This window comes from Clytia hemisphaerica, unplaced genomic scaffold, assembly GCF_902728285.1.
Source record: "Clytia hemisphaerica strain Z4C2 unplaced genomic scaffold, Clytia hemisphaerica genome assembly, whole genome shotgun sequence".
Taxonomy (NCBI): domain Eukaryota; kingdom Metazoa; phylum Cnidaria; class Hydrozoa; order Leptothecata; family Clytiidae; genus Clytia; species Clytia hemisphaerica.
The window spans coordinates 1377798-1396555 of NW_027103638.1; the positions used below are offsets into that span (position 1 = coordinate 1377798).

The 18758-nt window shown below is 36.3% G+C and overlaps 1 protein-coding gene across 1 annotated transcript in view; it reads left to right on the forward strand.

The window, feature by feature from the left end:
* LOC136802786 (otoferlin-like) overlaps positions 1–18342 on the forward strand; it is a 42215-nt gene extending 23873 nt beyond the window's left edge. Inside the window, exons 27-49 of the mRNA XM_067059550.1 lie at positions 239–299; positions 1698–1775; positions 2557–2738; positions 3206–3367; positions 4473–4616; positions 5017–5208; positions 5888–6053; positions 6529–6611; positions 7466–7642; positions 8268–8402; positions 9815–9940; positions 10288–10323; positions 10638–10729; positions 11910–12080; positions 12792–12949; positions 13105–13247; positions 13579–13650; positions 13983–14149; positions 14507–14697; positions 15284–15462; positions 16044–16144; positions 16504–16651; positions 16895–18342. Of these exons, the coding sequence (XP_066915651.1) occupies positions 239–299; positions 1698–1775; positions 2557–2738; positions 3206–3367; positions 4473–4616; positions 5017–5208; positions 5888–6053; positions 6529–6611; positions 7466–7642; positions 8268–8402; positions 9815–9940; positions 10288–10323; positions 10638–10729; positions 11910–12080; positions 12792–12949; positions 13105–13247; positions 13579–13650; positions 13983–14149; positions 14507–14697; positions 15284–15462; positions 16044–16144; positions 16504–16651; positions 16895–16927 (2997 nt within the window). The 3' untranslated portion in view covers positions 16928–18342. The remainder of the gene's footprint in view (positions 1–238; positions 300–1697; positions 1776–2556; positions 2739–3205; positions 3368–4472; positions 4617–5016; positions 5209–5887; positions 6054–6528; positions 6612–7465; positions 7643–8267; positions 8403–9814; positions 9941–10287; positions 10324–10637; positions 10730–11909; positions 12081–12791; positions 12950–13104; positions 13248–13578; positions 13651–13982; positions 14150–14506; positions 14698–15283; positions 15463–16043; positions 16145–16503; positions 16652–16894) is intronic.
* The last annotated feature ends 416 nt before the right edge of the window (positions 18343–18758 follow it).

Here is an 18758-nt window from a genome sequence, read left to right on the forward strand (position 1 = left end):
TTGTGTTCCCCGTGCGTGTTCGAGTTATGGAGACTCGACCGTGCAACGAAAAAGAATTGGAAATCATGACAAGCGAAGCGGGAAATATAGTTAGAACAATAATACATTTGGGCTTTGAATTTATGATAATTCACATATTGACAGATTTTAAAGCGCATGTGATTTGATATCATTAACCTTTTCATCCGGAGGATTAACCCATTATAGTTTATTTTTAATAATTCTCATTTATCTTTAGGAAGAAGAAAAGGCGACTTTTTCAGTCATCAACTCTCCTCCTGACATTCTCTTCTACAAAGGTAAATGGCTCCTTATATCGGCCCATAAAAAAATGGGTCTCTTTTCTTGACTATAAGAAACCGGCCTCTTACATTTGTCCATAAAGAAACTGGCCTCCTATTTCGGCCGACAAAGAAAGTGGCTTCTTATTTCGGCCCATAAAGAAAGTGGCATCTTATTTCGGCCCACAAAGAAAGTGGCCTCTTATTTCGGCCCATAAAGAAAGGGGCATTTTATTTCGATCCATAAAGAAAGTGGATTCTTATTTCGGCCCACAAAGAAAGTGGCCTCTTTTTTCGACCCATGACGAAAGTGGCCTCTTATTTCGACACATAAAGAAAGTGGCCTCTTATTTCGACCCATAAAGAAAGTGACCTCTTATTTCGACCGATAAAGAAAGTGGCCTGTTATTTGGGCCCACAAAGAAAGTGGCTTCTTATTTCGAACCATAAAGAAAGTGGCCTGTTATTTGGGCCCACAAAGAAAGTGGCTTCTTATTTCGACCCATAAAGAAAGTGGCATCTTATTTCGGCCCACAAAGAAAGTGGCCTCTTATTTCGGCCCACAAAGAAAGTGGCCTCTTATTTCGATCCATAAAGAAAGTGGATTCTTATTTCGGCCCACAAAGAAAGTGGCCTCTTTTTTCGACCCATGACGAAAGTGGCCTCTTATTTCGACACATAAAGAAAGTGGCCTCTTATTTCGACCCATAAAGAAAGTGACCTCTTATTTCGACCGATAAAGAAAGTGGCCTGTTATTTGGGCCCACAAAGAAAGTGGCTTCTTATTTCGAACCATAAAGAAAGTGGCCTGTTATTTGGGCCCACAAAGAAAGTGGCTTCTTATTTCGACCCATAAAGAAAGTGGCCTGTTATTTGGGCCCACAAAGAAAGTGGCTTCTTATTTCGACCCATAAAGAAAGTGGATTCTTATTTTGGCCCATAAGAAAGTGGCCTCTTATTTCAACTCATCAAGATAGTGGCCTTTTATTTCGACCCATAAAGAAAGCGGCCTTTTATTTCGAGCCATGACGAAAGTGGCCTCTTATTTTGGCCCATAACGAAAGTGGCCTCTTATTTCGGCCCATAAAGAAAGTGGCCTCTTATTTCGGCCCATAAAGAAAGGGGACTCTTATTTCGGCCCATAACGAAAGTGGCCTCTTATTTCGGCCCATAAATAAAGTGGCCTCTTATTTCGGCCCATAAAGAAAGCGGCATCTTATTTCGGCCCATAAAGACACTGGCCTATCTTGGCCCGAATCAAGCCATAAATATTAAAGAAAACTGGCTGGTATGATTAAACAGCTCAGATAACTGGGTTTTCTTTTGTCTAGCCTGCTGCTAATTTTTGAGTGACCCAGAAATTTGGTCATTTTCCGAGTAATTCTTTCTGCTTACTCTTCTTAATTTCTATTACAGAGAAACAAAAGTTTATGGTGCGCGCGCATATTTATCAAGCACGTTCATTGATTGGTAGTGACGACTCCGGCTTGTCAGGTGATTTTTAATACCTCAGAAAAATTGAATTTTTATTGCATTGCTGAAACGAAATAGAGAGAGCTTTGTTTTCTGTTTATTTTGGTTCTATTAGAATTGTATATACTATACTTAAATTGTGAAAGACTGCTTCATCTTCATAGCAAGATATTTAAACGACGATGTTTATTAAACGAAGCGATTGCTTGGAGCGTACAGTGGAGTCTTTCTAACTCGAATGTATCCTTAACTCGAACCTCTATAACTCGAATGTCTCCTTAACTCGAATAAGTCTTCTTGTCCTTTCAGTTAACGATGCTAAATAAACGTTACTCCACATTTCCTTAACTCAAACACATTTATGTTCCCCATGCGTGTTCGAGTTATGGAGACTCCACTGTAACCTATTATATTTTTTCGTTCATCTTGAGAATGAAATCAACTTTTGTAAGTAATAGTATCGATGCCACTGACCTTTTTATAGCCCTGGACCAAGTTACTCAATCCCGGCCAACCAAACATCTTTGATCGGAGTTTTTTTGAAATTGATACACTAATGGTGACACTACTCCAATAGCGATGGAAATGCATTGAGAGCGCTAGATCTACTTTTCCTCGAATATTTCTGTTGATGTAGCGCCGCTAGACGGTAATTTTTAACATTACAATGGTTTCTTATCGGGCACCAATTCCAAAAAAAAACTCCGATCAAAGATGGTGGATATAGCTTGGTCCAGGGATATATAAAGGGTAGTGTATCGATGCACGATTTTATTAAAGAAAATATCTTTCTTACCTTCAGATGCGTTTTGCCGTTGCGTCGTGACGTATAAATCACAAGATACGTACGTAGTATGGGTGACACGTAGCCCTACGTGGGATATGACAATGATTTTCAATGACATCGAACTATGGGGTGATGTGACAGAGTTTGCTGTCAACCCTCCAATCATTGTGCTGGAAGTCTTTGATCAAGACGCAGGGGTATATTCATTGTTCTATTATAAAATCCTTTAAGATTTTATTTTACGATTTGACCTGGTTGGTTTCTGGAAAAATTTCTTTCTTTGCCTAATATTTGGCGAGCCAATTGATTTTTCAGCGGCTGTTTATATTCGGGTGTTAGGAAATATATTAATCAAATGTTTAAAAGAATTTTTCGCGAGCATATTAAGAATCTTCAAATACATTAAATTTCGCGAACCCGCGAAAATCGCGAAAGTTTCTACTCGCGAAAGTTTCTACTCGCGAAAGATTCTACTCGCAAAAGTTTGTACGCCTAAAGTATTTGATTATGCACAACTTTATGCCTTTAAAAATTCAAGATGTATTCTTTAAAGAAAGAAACTTGAAATTTGGTACTTTACTCTACTTCGGCAGCGCAAATTACCACTGATGTTCTCATTTTATAGACCTTTTATTATTGAGAGAAATTTCTTTTGCCATTTCAGGGAGACGAGGAGTTCATTGGGCGAGCTCTGGTCAAACCAGTCGTTAAATTAGCCTCCGAAGCTTACAAAAAGCCTCTGTTCCCGCCCATTCTTCAATGGTTTCCAGTCTTTCGTGGTGAAACGCGGGCTGGTGAAATCCTTGGAGCCTTTGAAATGTTACAGGTTTGTATTACTTGTAAAAACTTTTTTATGCCCTCCCCGATTGGTACATAATGATATCTAGATATAATATTATTGAGGTATTAAGGTTCTGTTCAGTTCATAGATAGCCGAGCTGGCGGGTCGTGGATTCCGTGAAAACAATCGAAAGATTGACCAAATGTCTTTAGATTTCAGGGCTGTCCACGTAAAATATCGACTCTATTTTATTATGACAGGCTTTAAAAATGAAGGATTCAGTACTAGGCATTAGGAAATTCTATGAACTAATGATCTACACGTTTTATTTTAAGAGTAAACTTATAATATTATTATCCGACGCGCGTAAATAGCGACATTTGATTGGCTTCTTTGCTGTCCAATATTTTCGAATATATAGCTTTCATGGGGGCTTTATCCAATAACTGCTTAACATAAGGCTTATATAGCCTAAATGTTAAGAACAAGTTAAGAACATTTTAAGGCTTTGTGGGCTCTAAAACACGGAATTTCTAGGAAAAAGGACAAACTTACTCACAAAATATTGAAAATAAGAATTTTTTAAGAACATTTCTAGGCTTGAAACTCAAAAAGTTTAAAACATCCGCAGGCTTCCAAAATTTTGGATGTTCTTATAAAAAAGAAACGTATATTGTGCCTTCTTTTAAAGAGTTGATATTATTTACTTCGTATGTTTTCGCCCGGCCTATTCTAATGAGGAATTAAAGTTGGCATGAGGCTGGCTTCCTTAAGTCAATGCATTGCCCTCTTTTGACGTCAATGCAATGACTTTATTTAATATTTCTCAAGCAAAGATTTTGACTTTCAAATTTTGCCCACTTTTGATTTACTCTAACAAATCTTAGCTCTAGTTTAGACGGCCCACTTTTCGCCCTGCCTATTCTAATTGTTTGAATAGACAAAAAAGTTGGCACAAAGTTGGAGTTAAGTTCTTTGCTTGAAAAAGCTTGAGACATGTCATTGCATTGACGTCAAAAGAGGGCCATGCATTGACTTTAGACAGCTAACTTTATGCCCACTTTAATGTTGAACAGTTAGAACAGGCAGGGCTAAGAGTGGGTCTTTTAAACTAGAGCTTATGTTTGAATTCTTACAACAACACATCAAGGTATCTGAAGATGATTTCCAACTGATGCCAGACGAACCATTGATGCCCGATGAAATCAAACCGGTAGACGGGCCTGATAGTTTTGGACCACTAATGAGGATTCCAGAAGATATCAGACCGGCTATGCAACTTCATCGCATTGAGGTTTGTTTTATATGGCGTTGAACTTAAAAAAGGATACTTGTTTCATTTAGATTGGGTAATTTTATCAGAATAATATATCAGAGTTTTAACGCTAGACTTAGGACTTCGGACTTTAGGATCTGAGGATCCAAAAGTTCAAAAATGGTACAATAAGGCTCGGAATATAGCCTGAAAGTCTATAAACTCTCCACAAATTAAAATATTCGATTACATTTGAGAGATAACCCAAAAGCGATATTCTCGCCTGAACTTCAAATTTCGAAAAATGAGGAAATAGCGCAAATCTAAAAATAGCTCAGTGTATTTTGACGAAGATGAAATTGTAAGTGGAACAAAGTTACAATTATGTATTTCTTATGGAAACTAATCTACATTCTGGCTTCTTTTCTTTCTACATCAGATTTTGTTTTGGGGAGTCCGCGACATCAAGAAGGTGCAATTCATGAATTGTAACAGACCACAAGCTGAATTAGACTGTTGCTATGGTGTGACCAAACAGACGGGCGAGGAAGAAAACGTCGTTAAATCTGTCGTCGTCAAAAATGCAAGACGTAACCCGAACTTTGATGACAGTGTTGATATTTTCGATGTCGTAAGTTTTAGCCTTTTTCTCTATGACTGCAGCAATAGGCCAATTCACAGTCGCAAAGCGTAATGGGTAATCAGGACCACTGCGCGCTAATGACGACTTATAGCCCCCTTACTATTGGTCCAAAGTATTGAAAATTGTTGAAGATTTGTGTGTCTAGCCAGCCGGAAGTCGTAACTAAAGGCGCAATCAGTCCTGATTACCCATGATTCATTTCGACTGTGAAATGGCCTATTACTACACGTGCCAGTGTCTTATTTTATTAAATGGTTTTGTGCCTTTATAGATGGCAATTTGTCACGTAGGGTAGGGAGGGAGTCTAGATTTCACGATATAACGGTGTAAATATTTAACTTGTCTATTTCCTAAAAAAAACTACAACGAGGCCTTATTACTTAATCGTTTTAAGCTTATTAGAGAAGTTCTTCTATTTAAAACTACTATATAATCGAGTCGACTTGTGTTTAAATGTGCATTTATAGTTTACTCTCTCTAATTCGAGGTTTTACTATTCGATACGCTGCATTATTCGACAATATTGAAAGCCACCATCAACAAGAAACTCTTATAAATGACGCTCTTCTTTTCGATATACTACCTTATTCGATGAAAATCTAATTCCTCTTGGAAATAAATTAGAGAGCGTACAGTACTGTATTCTTCTTATTATTATTGTTTGTAGTGGCTACCAGAGAAGGAGAAATATCTTCCACCAATGACCATTCACGTTAAAGACAATCGCGCGTTCGGTCGTCAAGTGTTGTGTGGCACACACGTCATTGATACTCTTCACAAGTATTTCATGGATCCTGATCTTTTCGAACCAAGAAGACCGCCTGAAGCTGAGGGTATCTTTAAAACATTTTTGTACAGAAGATTTCTATAACACGGTGTTCTGTTATTTGAATATCTCCTTAACTCGAACAAGTTTTCTACAGTGGAATCTCCATAACTCGAACATGCTCAGGGAACACAAATTTGTTCCGAGTTGAGGAAATTTTGAGCTATGTAAATTTCGAGTTATGAAGTAAGGTTTAAGGCGAATAAACCCATCCGAAAAATTTTGTTTATCATTGGTGTTCGTACATTGTTAGCGAGCCTTAGTATATATTCGGTTACGGTTCGCAGTTCGTGGGTTCAATCCCCAGCTGGGTCATACCAAAGACTCCAAAATGGTACTTGATACCTCTCTGCTTGACATGTTTAGCAATTAAAGAGAAGGATCAAGGGTAAGTGGACCAATATAGGGAGAAAGATTGGCTACTCAACCATAGATAACCGTCATCATTTTGTTCATTGTTCATCCTTCGCGTTTTCTTTCAGATGATAAGAAGAAGGCACGCAAACAAGAGAAAGAGGAAGCGGAAGAAACACCGGCAGCCGATCCCGCAGCCGCCAATGATAAGGTATCATCTCATTTTATAGCGCTCCTCGTCGCATACGTTATAATTATTTTAACTCAAATTTGTACGATCTCATAGTTTATTTCGGAATGATTGGAAAACTGAAAGTTATTACCTTTCTTTTGATATTGTAATTAACTAACGTGCAAGAGCAATTAACGCAAATGAGGATGGGACTGTAATAAACGAATAAATTTGTGTAAATTTGTTACTAGTTTTAGATTCACCGCGGTATACTATTATTCTTTTCATTGCAAATACATCCTTTATATAATTCTCTTAGGGTCCATTTAGTGCCAATTCATATGAATATTACCCACGTCCCCTGTATATATCCCCCTACAATGTTAAATAGCATTGAAATAATCTGAATATTCTTCATGGAATACTTTCAATATCATGTGAAACAGCCAACAGGGTTTCATAATTTGTGCTTCTTTTAACAAATCTAGACATAACAAGGAAAGTGTAAAGACATTTAATTCTCTCACTACAAACACATTGGACTAATTCCAGAAAACATTTGTATCCACTTTGTTGAGGAGCTCTTTTTTGGGAAAGGTGACCCCCTGGATTATTTTTTAATTTTTTAGGACCCCCTTTGGATTTTCCTTTTCATTTTTGAACCACCCTAGATTTTCGATCTCGTTTTACTGAATACCCTTAGTTTTTAACCTCATTTTACTGACCACCCTGGATTTTTACACTCGAAAGAGTAGATCCCCTTGGATTTCTTTATTTTACATTCCACCCTGGACGTCATTCCTCCTTAACATAAGGGGTGTACAGACTATTTCTGAAATAGCCCTTTTCCCAACAATATCAGAACAATTTTTTCCTCAATATCTTTCCAACAGAAAAAGAAGAAAGATGATAAAGCTGAAGAAGAAGAAGTGTTAGATTGGTGGACACGTTTTTATGAGACGCTCAGAGACATGGAAGATAAAACGCCCAAGAAAAAGAAATTCGGAATCAAAATGGCAAGTGCTGAAGGCGGTGACGAAGCGGAGCGTGCGAAAATACCAAGAATCAAGGTTTGCTTTGGTTTCTTAATAATCGCTTATACTGACATATCAGTTTCTATCTCTTCTATCTTTTTTATAAAGTTGTGACATACCTGAAATACCCGCTTGACAAATCGGATTTTTAGTGGTGTAATCCTTTTTTGTTCAACCTTTTACACCGAAATTGAACAAGAAAGCAATTTTGTTACCTGTAATGTATAAGTACCATAATATCACTTTTCACTTAAATTTTAATGAAGTCAACGATTTTCATCCCAAAAAAAACTTGCCTAGGAAAAAACGGACGGAGTTTTTTAAGACCTACTCACACCCCTTTTGAAGAAAATAAATCAGAGGGGTACAGCCCATCTTCATTTTGAACATTTAAGCGAGTTGCTTGGTTGGTTAGTGGGTCGAGATGCGACAAATCTTGCTCAACATCTGTGTCGATTCAATGTGAAAAAGCTTGTTTCATGAGTGATATCAATCGATATCAATAAGAACAATTTTATAAGAATACCAGCCTCGCATTTAATCCTTCAGAAAGCTCTATTGTTTCAAACAATAGAAATTTAAGAACAATCTCAGGCTCAGCCAAAGTTTATTGATTTATATAAAAATACGAGGTTGTATCAAAAAACAAACCCTTTAATAGATTTACGACACGGCATTGGAGGATGTAGAAGAATTCGGTGGTTTCGGTGATTTCATGTGTGCGTTCAATTTGTTGCGCGGTAAAAAGACTGAGGACGAGGATGACGAAGAACGAAGATTCTCCGGAAGATTCAAGGTTGGTTTTCCCGTCCTTTATTTACTCTTAAATTCGAAGTAAATTTTACGAAAATTTTCAGAAGTATCATCCACCACCCCTCTCCCCCTTTATTTGAAATATATAAGAGTGACGAATTTCAGTCTCAGCAAAGTCTATAAAGAGGCTTTTCAGTCTCAAAATTCTCCGTAATTCACCAGAATTTTAAGTTTGATTTGACCACTGTCTTAACAAAGAAAAAGATAGTCTTGATGTTCTTGGAGATTTTAAGCTTGTCATCTCAATAAGATTTCGATCGCTTGGTCAAACAGCTCGAGTTTGCTTGTTCTTTTATGGAGAGAATGAAAAAGTACGTACTTACCAGGGGGTATAGCCATTTGCGTACAGGGGGGAGGGGGTACTCGATTTTCGACATTTTAGTGCCTACGTACTATGTGGACCACCTCAAAGTGTTTCAGTTTTTTTTTAACGATGCACTTTCGCTATTTTGAAATTTCATCCTAGTAAAGATTACTTTATATCAAACTGGCGTTCTTAGTCTTAGACCACGTCCATGAGAAGTTGTCATAAACTACTACTAATATAATTTGAACAAATTAGGCGAGACCAATTTTATTTGTTGTTCTACGGGCCAGACCGACCTTATTTTGCTAAAATCAAAAAAATAATGATATTGAATTTCCACTAAAATATATTTCACACACTAGTTATTTGTAAGAATTAAATCTGAATAAAGCTGAAAATTAATTCAAGAAATTGAAAATTTAGAAAATTAAGCAAGCATTCCATACACTAAAATTTTATTATGATCTTCATCGACGATAAAAAAGTGAACTTTTGATCCAGATATTTTTTGGAAAATATTTTCAGTACCTTACCAACCCTGATAAATGAAAAATTTACTCTTATTTTACCGACCGACCGACCCATATTTTTCTAACGATCTGTCCGTAGAACAACAAATTATATTGGTCTCGCCTTAGGAAACAAATTTAGAGAACAAATTCTAGGTCGAGTTTGGATTGGAAAGAGTTGGCCATATGTATTTGATCAGGATCTGAAATGGTTATTTTCTACCTTAGGTTCTTCCAGAAAAAAATTGAATATGGGGGGGGGATGGAGGATATAACATTTTATGGAAATTTACCCCCTCCCCCCGGACATTGTGAATTTTGATCCCCGGACAACGGATCTCACCCCCGGACAAGCATCAGTTGACCTCCCGGACATTTAAAATCACCCCTAATCAGAGCAAGTCTGCCCCAAAAAACAAGGCAAATTTTGCAGATTTTTCACAATCCACCCGTACAAAATATCCAATATATCCTCCACCCCCATGTACAAAAATTTTCTGGAAGCGCTCCTTGAACTGGGTAAAAAACGACCCCTGACACTAAGATCTTAAAACTCAACCTTTGTGAATATTTTTCTAGGGCAACATCCGTGTATGGGAATACCCATTACCGACAGGGTTTGACAAGGATGATGAGATGGGTACCTTCTACAAATTGCCTTCAAATGAACCATTCAATCTTTTGGTTCGTGTCTACGTTATCAGGGTAGGTGTATTTTGTCTTTTGAAGTTCTTTATATACCTGTTCGCGTCACGTTGGTCAAGGCGGGAAAATATTATACGCTTGGCGTTTACAGCTGTTATGACAGTATCTAGAGAGAAAAATCGGCGGGAGAGTTTCGAAAAGACAGGTAAACTCTACCGGTTGTAAACTCTTTTCGGCAAAAAAAAACGGTTTTCAAATTTTCTTTAGCGATTTGTCTTAGACTATTCTTAGACTATGTATAGCATAGTCTAATGATCCAGTAGCTTAGCTTACCCTACCTGGTTTCAAAACCTAGAAAATTGCTTGAGGCGAGAGTAACGTTTTCCCTCTTTAATTTTCATTGACAGTGTTTGAACCTACATCCTATGGATCCCAACGGAAAGGTATTTCTATTATTTTAACCCTTAAACTTTTATTTATAATATATAGTATTAAAAGTTCTCCCTCTCAGTGAAGTATGTTAAGTGACTTTTCCGTTTAAAAATTCTGCATAATTCAACAAAAATCTCAATAATATGTGTTTATTTGCTGTGTAAAATCCATTTTCCGTTTCAGAAAAAAAGACTTGCTTTGACCACTAAACCTAATAATATGACTTGATAACACTTCTACATTTTCATTGAGTATTTCTTACGTAAAAAATTATTAAAAGAAAAATATTTTCGGTTATTTAATTCAATTTTCTTCTTCTTTACAGGCGGATCCTTATCTTATTTGTTCACTAGGTAAAAAAGTGTTCAAAGACAAAGATAAATACGTATCCAAGCAACTTTGTCCGGAATTTGGACGGTAAGTGTGTCCGAGATAAAAAAATGTTTTCACTTTTGTATACAAAACTTTCATTACATTTTGATTACAGCCAAGTGGAAACAATCTTAAACGACACTGCTGATGCTCGGATGCGAAATTGTATTGAATGAGAAAACTTTTTACCACCGGAAAATCCAAACACCGGCTCTAAATCAGTCTGGCTCGTCCGGTGTGCAATAAAACGCTAAAGAAAAACGTCCGGTGTAAAGAATTTGCGTATCGTAACACACCACACAGTCTCGTGCATCGTCAGGGTCGTAATCTTAACCGTTTAACCACGTCTAAAATGGATCGAAATACTAAATTCTAAACTATGATGTATAAATTCTCATAATTACTCATAACCAGACGGTGTCAATCGAACAACATCGAACAAAAATCGCAATCGAACCAATCGAACGTAATCGAACGTGATCGAATAATTGCGATTCGATTGTCGAACGTAATCGAATCTCAATCGAACGGCCGATTCCTGAGTAATATTCAATTGTGTTCGATTGCGTTCGAGTAAGGTTAGATTGGTTCGATTGATAGTTGACTATGTTCGATTGGTTCGATTGATTGTCAATTACATTGGATTAATCTTCGATTTCGTTCGATTACGATTATGTTCGATAAGTTGAATTCGATTAAATTAAATTGGATCACTCTATTAGAGCTTTTTAGTGTGGGCGGCCGAGTGCTTGAAGTACCATACCAAAGCGAATAAAATCTAATACAATTGAATCAATCAAACGTAAATAAACAATCGAACGTAATCGAATACAATCGAACGTAATCGAACAGCAAATCCTGGGTAATATTCGATTGCAATTCGATTGCGTTCGACAATCGAATTGCAATTATTCGATTGCGTTCAATTGTATTCGATTGATTCGGCGTTCGATTCGTTCGATTGACACCGTCAATTATAAAACTTACTTTTCAATGGAGCTAAAGTTCTTATTTTAACGTTCATCTAACGTTTTACAAACGTTAGGAACGTCAATTGGATGTTGCGTTCTGTACTAGCTTGGTAAAAAAAGGAAGCATAAACTTTTGCTGGTGTGCGGGAGGCAAGTGAAAAACGTTCTTTCCTCCGTTTTAAAGATGCTTTATAAACTAATGGTAGAACTAGAAGATACGTGATGTTCTTATGATACCATTTTTCTTTTTGTAGATGTTTTGAGTTCGAAGCAGTGATTCCTTTTGATACTACTGTACGCGTTGCTGTTATGGATTGGGACATGTTAAGTGGTGATGATCTGATCGGAGAGACGTTTATTGACATCGAGAATCGATTCTACAGTAAACACAGACCTTCATGTGGTATTCAAAATAATTACGCCACGTGAGTTTGATTTACCTAAGTTTCTCATTATTAAAATGGGCTTTTGCAGAAAAAATTTGTATATAAGGGGGGGGGTATAACATTTTTTGGAAATTTACTCCCCGGACAGCAGGTCTAACCACCCCCTGACAAGCATTAGTTGACCCCCTGGACACTCCCAAAATTACCCTCAAACAGGAAAATTACCCTCAAACAGAGCAAGTTTACCCCCCGGACAAGGCAAATTTTGTAGATTTTTCACTACGGACGCTATATCCTTCACCCACCATGTACGAACATTTTCCAGTAGAGCCCAATTTGTTTCTACAGTGGAGTCTCCATAACTCGAACACGCACGGGAAAATAAAACTTGTTCGAGTTATGGAGACTTTACTGTATATAATTTTGCTGTTCTTAATTCTTTATTCTTCGTAACGGAAAGTGCGCTATTTCGTAAGATTGTCTTTGATTGAAATATTTGTCGATCCATATACTTAATAATAATAACATATGTTTTAAGTGGCATGCTCCGAAAAATTCAAAAGCTTTTAGGCAGCTGAAGAATTGTTTCCACGAAGGGCAGCTATGAACAGAACAAAAACGAATACTGAAACTGAAACATACTTAAGTACACTGGAAATTGATATTAAACACGTGGTGTGGTTTAAAGCTTGTCTCGCTTAAAACAACATTGTAAAATAGTCAATACTAGATTTTGTTCTTCTTTAACAGCCATGGTTATGCAAAATGGAGAGATCCACAGAGACCTGCATCCATTTTGACAAAACTGTGTAAAGAGCATGCAGTCGACGGTCCATATTTCAATAACGGTACATGTAGCATCAATGGGAAACAGTGGAACGCATCGCCTGTTATCATCGACGATAAAGGTATTCTTTTTTTGCCATCCGCCAAATTAAATTTCAGCCAAATTGCAGTATAAGTTCTCCAAATATATGCTGTCTCAGGCCTTCAAACAGTATTTATTTATTTAATAATTCTTGTTGCGCCACTTTTTAAACCCTATAAATATCCTCATTTCCAGGAAAAGAAAAAGTATCAGACGAGCCGTGTGCTTTGGAAGCATTACATAATTTTCAAGATCTAGGGCCCAAAGGATTTAATTTGGTTCCTGAACACGTGGAAACCAGGTCCCTGTTCAACCCTGAGAAACCTGGAATTGATATGGTATGATAAAACTTTCTTTTAAAAGAGCAAATTTTTTTCATATAGTGAAGTTTCCATAATTCGAACCACTATAAATCGAATGTCTCCTTAACTCGAACAAGTTTTCTCGTCCCTGCATTTAACAATGCCTCATAAACCAATCTCCATAACTCCACATTTTCTTTACTCGAACAAGTTTATGTTGCCCATGCGTGTTCGAGTTAAAGAGACTTAACTGTAATCATCTTTCGGAAAGCGGGGAATCAATCGTTCTTTTATAATGTAATTTTGTTATTTTTATGATTCACATGAGATTTCGCAAAATTCTTTTCGATTTTTATGACATTTTTAGGGCAAAGTACAAATGTTCATCGATATGTTTCCAATGGATTTGACTATGCCTGGTGAACCAGTAAATATTGAGGTATATATCTTGATGTCATTGAATTCATCATTTATGGAGAACCTTTCTAATGGTGATGTTATATTTTCCGAAGGATCTCTTTATTATCTCGATTTTATACAAAGCGCTATTTACAAGAGCATGCATACCTAATTTGAAATGCTTTAGGCGTACAAACTTTTGTGACCAGAAACTTCCGCGAGGTTAAAAAATCGCGAAACTTAGGACATTTACTTTCGCGAAAAGGGCTAAAATTCGCGACAATCGCAAAAGTTTCTGCTATCGAAGGTCAAGCCTGAAGTATTTTAATCCAAAGTTTGAACTAATTAAGGACATCTTTTTTTACTATGTAGGTGCGAAAGCCAACTGAGTACGAACTTCGTGTTACCATTTGGAACACATCTGATGTGTTAGCAGATGAGACTGATCTGATTACTGGTGAAGCAAGCAGTGATCAGTTCATTAAAGGATGGGTTGAAGGAAACAGAGAGGATATGCAAGAAACTGATGTCCATTACAGGTATGAGTGAGTGAGTTAGTGAGTGAGTGAATGAGTGGAATGAATGAATGAATGAAAAAAAATCTAAAATACTTGTAATTTTTAGACTACTAAACGTAAAAGCCAGGACAAATTTTTTACACTGTCCTCATGATTCGTGAAATTAAATTCCCGCAAAATATTTCAATAAGTCGAATAAAATAAATAAATTCCCGCGAGAAACGGAATATTTGGCGAATAGCGTGACTCGTGAAATTTTCTGACTGTGAAAATTTCTGACCTTAAAGTAGTCAAAATCCAATGATCCAAAAACCTAAGCAGTGCAATCATTCCACGCTACGAGTGTTGTCAATATCATTATTCATATCCCCCCTTTAGGTCTTACGATGGTTCAGGGATGTTCAATTGGCGTTTCCTTTTCCCGTTCAAATATCACAAAGCCGAAGAGAAAATCGTGACGCACAAGAAAGCCAATCTCTTTGCTGTTGATCTGACTGAAGAGAAACACAAACCTCTACTGTTCTTGCAAGTGTGGGATGCTGATCTGTTCTCGTCGGATGACTTTATCGGTACCGTATAGTTTTCTCTCGAGTTTTTCAAGTTATTTTTTTTGATGAGTATAGTCACAGTTTAGGAAAAGAAAATTTTCGTATTAGAGATTCAGTTTTTAGAATTGAATTTTGAGGGAATTGAATTCTGAGGGATATGGTAACGTGATAAAAGTTTGGCATGGAGTCAAAAATAAACACACGGGGTTGACTTTATAACACCCCTTCTCACAGACCTACTGGGACCCCTTCCCACTGGAAAAAATAGCCAAAATATGGTCCCCAGTTGAAAATTATGCTCAAATTTTTGCGTAAATCCTCGCTTTAAAATGTTGTGCTATTTTTTCCATCCCCATTGAATTTTCTGGCTCAAAAACAATGGAATTGAAATCCACGGCCATGAAAACCGTGGCAATATCAGTCCCTATCGAGTTTTGGTCCGTTATGTTATCTTTACCCCCACTGGCTGAAAAAATCCCACCGGGTCTGTGAGAAGAGGGTGTATTATAATATATGGTTTTATTTTATGAAACTACCTTAAATATTTTCATTGGTTGGTCAATTTTATTCTGAGAAATTAATTCTTGCTTTAATTTCTTTCTTCCAGGTGACGTAACCTTATCTTTAGCGAAACTGCCGTCACCGGCAAAGACAGCCAAACAGTGTAACTTGGACATGTTGGAGACGAGCGCGAGAGCCTCCATCTTTAAGATCAAGAAGTGTCGTGGTTGGTGGCCATTCCAAGTCAACCCTGAAGACGATGATGATCCAGATCCCGTACTTGCTGTAAGAATATCTTTATAGATTTTATGCCAATACTCTTCTCCTCTTAATTGTGGTGGGGGCATTTTTCGATTTTTCAACCTCAAAATCACTTTATAATGAATGATTGCCAAAAAGTGTCAAAAACCTTCATTTTCCTAGGGAAGTTAAGTAAAATCACTCCAATATCACGTAATTATGACCCCCCGACATTTATGATTTTTCCTTCCAAAGTTCAACCTCCCCCGCTCTTTCTACCCCCTACATTTAAGTACTGAAGAATATCTTTATAGATTTTATGCTGATACCAATCAGAGCTACAGTGAACGCACTCGTCAATTCGAACATCTAAGTAACTCGAAGTAACTCTAAGTCCCCTCCAAAGAAAAATGTCAAAATACTTTCTATATTTAAATCTCAAAAATGTAATTTGATTAGTAGAGACGCTTTACAATTTACTTTTATTATCAAGGCAAAAAATTTTATATATTGACCCCTTCTGCCTATTTTATTAAATTCACCCTTAATATATGATACCTATCCTCGTTGCTTAGCCGACCCTTGAGAAAGAAGATTTATCAATATTGTATTTAATCTTTGTACAGGGAAAAGTGGAAGCAGAGATCGAGTTGTTAACTAAAGAAGATGCGGAAGCAAATCCTGTTGGAAAGAAGCGTGAAGAACCACAACCTCTCGAAAAACCTAAGTAAGAATAATTATTATCATCGTATTATTAACACTAAAGTGTTAGGTTTTTATTGTGCCCTGACCGAAATCTCATCTAGTTTTTACTAGAAATGCCATAAATCGCGATTATTTAGAGCTCTAGACCGACTATTGCCCACTTATCAGCCCCAGTAAAACTTATGATGACGTAAGGACTAAAACCAAGCAACATTTCATTTAAGAGTAAATCAGTTTGAAAACCAATCTGCACTGACAAGCTAGAACGTCTTTTAATCGGATTCTCACAATCCTCTACATTCTAAAGACACGTGATAGACACGTGATAGGCACGTGGTAGTTATCATGACACGATAAAGAAACATTGTTTTTCTATTCTAGTCGACCCAACGATGGATTTTTCACGTTCATGGGACCATTGACAATGCTGCGCTATTTGATTTGGGAGCCGTATAAATGGGTTCTATTGAAAATTCTTGTGGTGGCTTTGTTACTTATGATTTTGGGTTTATTCTTGTACTCCATGCCTGTAAGTGATATTTTTATAATTATTTTTGTTTCTATAGAAAAGAGGCCGTTACATATATGCATGACATTTCAGTGAACCCTCTAGATTTTTCATCAAATCTAATTGACATCGGATGGAAGATACTAGCAGCTCAACTCAAGGGGTTTTCTGTCTGAAATAATTCATTTATGGTATGAAAAAGTTATTAAAAAATCGACCAGGGTTGAATTTTGTGTATCAATTATCTTCATTCTCTTATTTCAGGGCTACACGATCAAGAAAGTATTTGGTGCTTAAAAAGACATCCACTCGAAGGACTAATTTTTGTTGGATGAAGTTTTTGTGTATAATTTGTATCGATATGTTTGTAAGATTATTTTTTCTTTTCCTTTATTGTTAATGCTAATTTTTCCCTTTTTTTCATTTTAAAGTATAAGCATTTTTTTAATTTTTTTGAAGTAGTTAATTCTAAAAAATAATTATTTTTATTTCTATACCTTTTTTTTTATTCAAACACTTTTTGTAATTTTTTTAGATTTAATGAATTCCTAGTTATTCCTTGCTAAGCTTTAAGGGTCAATGGGATTTATATTATTTATAACTCTTGGGTGACTATTTTTGGGAATATGCATAACATCTATTTACCATTTTTACCCTTTTTTAACTCTTTCTTATCCATTTCTAGTCATACACATTTTTCGTTGATTACAAAGTTTAATATCGCATCCTTTTATTTTCTATTACTTTTTTTTTCTCGTTAGAAACCAGATCATTTTCGCTTTTTATAGGCAATTTGCCATTTTATAGTGCCATAGTCCCTATAGTCCATGGTCTGGAATCTAGTTGGGCCCTTCCAGAAAAAAATCAGTTCATTATTGGGGGTGGAGGATATTTTATTTTTTCAATGAATTACCCCTGGACATTTTCATTTCCATGAACATCGGTTAAACCCATGGACAATCATCAATTTAACCCCCCTGGACACCAAGATTTACCCTCTGAACAATTAATCCTACACCCCCCCCCATGTACAGATTTTTCTTTGCGAAAAGCGATGGTTAAACATCTCGTTTTAGATTGCGTTACGACATTGGTCCATCACTTAATAACATGATAAAAAAAACAAACCAGTTTTTCATGATATTTATGACGTAATGTTTTCTACGGAAATACCCCGGTTTAGCCAGTAGTGGCTAATTCAAACTAGACAAAAGTTGTATAAAATTTGCCTCTACTGGCAAAAACCGGGGTCTTTCCGTAGGAAACATTTACGTCATGAATATCATGAATACTCAAATTTAAGATAACACAAAGAAACAAAAGGCCCGAGTTTCTCAGCCGTACTAATGATAGTGATCATTTGGAAAAGTGTTTGTTTTTTTGCAGCTCTAATTTTTATAGTTAAAATCAATAATTACCTTTACATTTTCAAATATAGCTAGATAAAAGTCCAATTTTGTCTCGAACTATTCTTAGGTTATTCTACAACCATTTTGATATTTGCGTTTTATTGGGTTATTTTTGGGATATTTTAAACCTTAACTAATATTTTTGATCAGCCTCCCATTTTGGGGAGTGGAGGTTTAGGGTTAATTTTAGATATGAAAAGACGTACGTATAGAAATATTTATATTAACAATTAAATTTCATATCGATGCTTCATACAAACGCAAAATAACTTTTTAGGAATATATGTATATTATAAATGGAAATCTAGGCTTGTGTCTTTTGTTTTCTATATCCCTAATCCCTGAATTATATTTTTAATAAATCTGCCCCCCCCCCCTTTTACATTTTTGATCAAGTCATATTAATCGAACCAATCAAATCGACTTTTAAATCGATCTTTATCGAAATTTAATCAATTTCTCACATTTTCAAAATCAGATGTTCGACAAAGTTGACAAATTTCAATCGAGCTCAAAATACGATAAGGCCTTATTATTTAGTCGAACTTCAGTTAGAGAAGCTTCCTTTACATTGCCTATATTTACCTCATTTTGGGTTTATAGAGGTACTATTTCCAACCCCCCCGTTTATTAAAAAGCAACTGATCGAAAAGATTTTGTCTTTGTCGGGGCCTGTGCGCGCAATAAATTAACAAGTCCAGGCTAAACCAACCACCGAT